The sequence below is a fragment of the Solea solea genome, chromosome 18, assembly GCF_958295425.1.
Source record: "Solea solea chromosome 18, fSolSol10.1, whole genome shotgun sequence".
NCBI classification, from domain to species: domain Eukaryota; kingdom Metazoa; phylum Chordata; class Actinopteri; order Pleuronectiformes; family Soleidae; genus Solea; species Solea solea.
The window spans coordinates 23,799,692-23,804,686 of record NC_081151.1 but is presented as its reverse complement, the minus strand read 5'-3'; the positions used below and the strand labels follow the sequence as shown (position 1 = coordinate 23,804,686).

General features: G+C 42.8%; 1 protein-coding gene across 1 annotated transcript; it reads left to right on the top strand.

Annotated features, from left to right (window-relative positions):
* Nucleotides 1–4,368, top strand: egln3 (egl-9 family hypoxia-inducible factor 3). The gene is made up of 5 exons (XM_058615221.1): nt 1–440; nt 2,290–2,409; nt 2,653–2,789; nt 2,992–3,065; nt 3,658–4,368. The coding sequence occupies exons 1-5, from the start codon at nt 81–83 to the stop codon at nt 3,681–3,683; spliced, it is 717 nt and encodes a 238-aa protein (XP_058471204.1). The 5' UTR covers nt 1–80; the 3' UTR covers nt 3,684–4,368.
* The last annotated feature ends 627 nt before the right edge of the window (nt 4,369–4,995 follow it).

The window sequence follows — 4,995 nt, the reverse complement described above, 5'->3', positions numbered from 1 at the left end:
CCTCTCTCTCCCTCTCTCTCTCTCTCTCTCTCTGTGTCTCGCGCCTCTCGCTTTCTCTGTCCCTGTCTCTCGCGGACACCATGCCGGTCCTGGACCGCGTCTCGGACGTGCAGCTGGAGCGCTTGGTCGTGGACCGCATCGTCCCGTCTCTGCTCGCCGACGGCTTCTGCCACGTGGACGGTTTCCTCGGGGCGTCGCTCGGGGACGCGGTGCTCGAGCAGGTGAAGCAGATGCACCGCGGCGGCGCGCTGCAGGACGGCCGCCTGGCGGGCTCCGCCCCCGGCGTCCACCGGCGAACCATCCGCGGGGACAAGATCGCGTGGGTGAGCGGCAGCGAGCGCGGCTGCGAGGCGGTCAACGTCCTCCTGCACCGGCTGGACAAGCTGGTGTCCGCGTGCGCGCGCCGGATCGGCAACAAGGCGATCCGAGAGAGGTCAAAGGTAAAGTTCACGTCAATCATTTCATCGTTTATTTTGAAAGGAAACGCGATAAAGTTTACGAAAGTTTTTTTTTTTTTGTTTTTTTTTTTACAACGATTGTTTTTCTCGATTAATCGAACCAACGATAATCGATTAATAATTGGCTTTAAATCAACAATAACATGTGAATGTTCAAAGGAAAAACTTTTCAAAATAAAGGTCTTTAAAAACATCAACATAGTTAAACCAAGAAATAACTAAAATCCACTAATGTATTTTCATCCAGGACTTGAAGTTTCAAAATAAAGTCACAGGATAATCTGAGAATAAAAACATGAACTAATCAATAATGGCTTTAAGAAACACAGTTGAATAAAATAATGAATGCAAATAAAAGACTTTTGTAAAGCACTCACTCTCACACACCAACGTCCACAGAGAAAACCAGTGATTTCAGCTGCTCCTCTGCTGCCTCGTGTGGTCACTTTGTGTCACTGATTTAAGTCTAAATGAAATATTTCAAATGCCGAACTTCGCAGCTGTGTGTGTGTGTGTGTGTTTCCGTTTCCCTTTCCTCACTGTCAGGTGCAGGAAACCGGACGAGTGCTCGTGTTGTTGTTGTTGTTGTTGTTGTGGGTTCAGGCGCAGCAGCACGTAGCTCAGTCATTAAACAGTCAGCAGCTGGAAAACTGCCAGACGACATCCCATAATCCTCCCCCCGCCCTCTTCTCTTCCTGAAGACAAAGTTAAATTCAAATCAGCTGTTTTTCTCCTTTTTTACAGTGTTATTTCCTCATGGCCCCGCCCACCTTTGTGTCATCACATACTTTCACGTGTGTGTGTGTGTGTGTGTGTGTGTGTGTGTGTACGTGCCTCACTGATAGTGTGTGTAAACATGTGTGTGATGTGACTCCGCCCCCTCCCGGGCTCTGGGACCACTCGCTCTTTATCAGCTGTGGTTTGTTGTCATGACGTCCGTCTCCGGAATCACTTGCACGCATGGGGGCGTGGCTTCCTACCCGCCCTGCCCCCTCCCTCGACACAGTGTGTGTGTGTGTGTGTGTGTGTGTGTGAAGCTTGTGTAAACACAGACATCAGGTGGAAAATGCTGATGTCTCTGATGTGGTTTGTTGTTGTTGATGTTGCGTTCCGGGACGTGTGTGTGTGTGTGTGTGTGTGTGTGCTGCACTCATGCACACATGTGGGCGTGTCCTCCTGGGACAGTGGGCGTGGTCACCTGCCTTCTCACCGCGCTGATTTTGACTCGTTTTCACGCATAAGTGCAGAAACGTTGACGTTCGTCACAGACGAGTTTCTTGCCGTTTGGTCAGAAAATTTGTCCACAAACAAAAAATGATTTCTTTGTGATAAAAAAACCAAAGAAATCAGGAATATTCACATTTAAGAAGCTGAAAAGTGACACAAACTGGTTTAACAATTACAAATCTTTCATTCTTGATACATTTTCGAGTAGAAACATGAAAGCAATTTTCACTGATCAGGAAATATTCAATAACTTGTTGATTAAAATTGAAGCTTCAATCTCTTACTTTCCTCATGGTTTCATTCCCATGAATCCATTCATCGATGAGTTGTTTGATTGATAAAATGTCATCAAACATTGATCCGTGTTTGTCAAATGTCTTTGTTTTTGTCCACAAACTAAAATGATTTCTTTGTTTTTATGGAACAAAGAAACGAGACAAAATTCATGTTTAAGAAGCTGAAAAATCCCAGAAACTGGTTTGAATTTAAAATGATGAATCATTATTAATGTCGTCATTGATGAATGGTTTGTTTGATCTGACACTTCATTAATGTCTCTCTCTCTCTCTCTCTCTCTCTCTCTCTCTCTCTCTCTCTCTCCCAGGCTATGGTGGCCTGTTACCCCGGTAACGGAGCAGGTTATGTTAAACACGTCGATAACCCAAACTGTGACGGACGACGCATCACCTGCATCTACTACCTGAACAAGGACTGGGACGCTAAGGTGAGTGTTCAGTGACCTCTGACCTTTACACCTCACATGACCTCTGACCGGCAGCTCACACACACACACACACACACACACAGTGGACATTTTTGATTTGTTACGATCGTTTAGCAGAAGAATCAAAGCGACTGACGATTAAATAAAAACACTTGTAATTCTCCTCGTTAACGTCGTTGTCGTTGCTGATGATGTCGTTGTTGTCGTTGCTGATGATGTCGTTGTTGTCGTTGTTGTCGTCAGGAGCACGGCGGCGTCCTCAGGATCTTCCCTGAAGGAAAACCCTACGTCGCCGACATCAAACCACTGTTTGACCGACTTCTCTTCTTCTGGTCCGACCGCAGGAATCCACACGAGGTGCAGCCGTCTTACTCCACCAGGTCAGCATCCACATTAAAATGAGGATTCACATTTAAGAAGCTGTTTGAATTATTTACAGACGTATGTCGCCATCTGCTGGTTACAAGGTGAAATTACATCAGAACAGACATGTTTTAATCTGACTAAATTAAAGGTGTGCACAGGAAGTGTGACTTTCAAATTAAGACTCAGAGCTTTAGTTAATGTGTGTGTGTGTTTCAGGTACGCCATCACAGTCTGGTATTTTGACTCCGAGGAAAGAGCTGAGGCCAAGAGACGCTTCAAGAAACTAAAAGGTAAAAGAACAACTTTAAATCACTGTAGAAAGAAATGTATCTGTAAAAATATAAAATCAATAGAGTCTGCATCAATTATCATATTTAAAGCAAAGTCATTTATAAGTAAATCAATATTTTAACAGGAAAATCTCTTTAAAAGGAAAGTTTCCTGTTAAAAGTCTGTCAACAGTGAGAAAAAGACACGAACATGTTAAGATATCATAAGACTGAAGTTTCTAAACCACTCACTCTCCCACACCATTTTTGTCAAATTCGGCTTTTAAAATCCTGCGTTCAGTGACACAAAGTAACCACACGAGGCAGCAGTAGACCAGCACCTCCTGTGTCCCCAGCAGCTAAAATCAGTGATTTTCTCTATGGACTTTGGTGTGGGAGAGTGAGTGGTTTATAAAAGTCTGTCTCACAGTGAGATAAAGACGTGAACATGTTCTTTAGACACTGAGGAATTAAATGTAGGCTACAGTTCCAATAACTTTCACAGACAAAAAATAAATCTGGATTATCTGGTTATAATGATCATAACTCGTCCATTTTTACACGCGTGTCAAACGGCTGATATTTGATCACGTCTGTCTGTCGTGTTTTTCAGTGTCAAATGAGCAGCAGAGCAGCTGAACCCGAGGAGATGTCGCCATCTGGTGTTTGTTTCCCTGAACTGCAGGAAAAAGCTCAAAGAACCGACAGCGAGTGGAGAGCACAAACGGTTTGTGCGCTCCCGCGGTCAGCCTGACTGTAGCCTGAGCCCGCGACGCGTTCAAGTGACTGGCAGCCGCTCAGGACTTTTCCTGCTCTACACGATGTTTGCGCAATGTTTTACTGCCGAGGTGGAGGAAAAACGGCAGATTGCACCTTTTCATCTACACTTCACCATCAGGTCGGTTTGAGGAGGTGAAAGCGGCGAGAATTTGTCTACAAACGGACAGAAATCACTCGTCTGTGAGACGGATTTATATTTATGTGTTTGTAATACAAACACTAACGGGACCTTTGTGGTTTTCGAACAGATGAAAGAAAGGGGTGGGGTCAAAGAGGATTACTGTAAATGACTTAAACAGACAACCCTATATAAAAAACACTTGCACTTTCCCTTTAATGTTTACCTGTTAAATGTTTTGACTGAGCTGCTGTCAACTGTTCAACAGAACCATATCATCACCTCATTTTTAGCAGTTGACAGTTTTATGAAGTGGCCAATAGGTGTCACTGCAGCCTCAGTTCTTTTTAACTGTGTTTCTGTAACAAGTGGAAATAATTATTTTGTACGGCTATGAAATATTAAAACATGATTTAAACTAAAGTATTTCTTTCTGTGTCAGCATAACTTTTTTGTTACATCAAGTCATAGGTTAGTATGTCGTCCAAAATCTGTCAAAAAAGTCATAGGTTAGTATGTCGTCCAAAATCAGTCAAAAACGTCATAGTATAGTATGTCGTCCAAAATCAGTCAAAAAAGTCATAGGTTAGTATGTCGTCCAAAATCAGTCAAAAAAGTCATAGGTTAGTATGTCGTCCAAAACTATTCAAAAAAGTCATAGGTTAGTATGTCGTCCAAAATCAGTCAAAAAAGTCATAGGTTAGTATGTCGTCCAAAACTATTCAAAAAAGTCATAGGTTAGTATGTCGTCCAAAATCAGTCAGAAACGTCATAGGTTAGTATGTCGTTCAAAATCAGTCAAAAAAGTCATAGGTTAATAAGTCGTCCAAAATCTGTCAAAAAAGTCATAGGTTAGAATGTCGTCCAAAATGAGTCAAAAACGTCATAGTATAGTATGTCGTCCAAAATCAGTCAAAAAAGTCATAGGTTAGTATGTCGTCCAAAACTATTCAAATAAGTCATAGGTTAGTATGTCGTCCAAAATCAGTCAAAAAAGTCATAGGTTAGTATGTCGTCCAAAATGAGTCAAAAAAGTCATAGGTTAGAATGTCG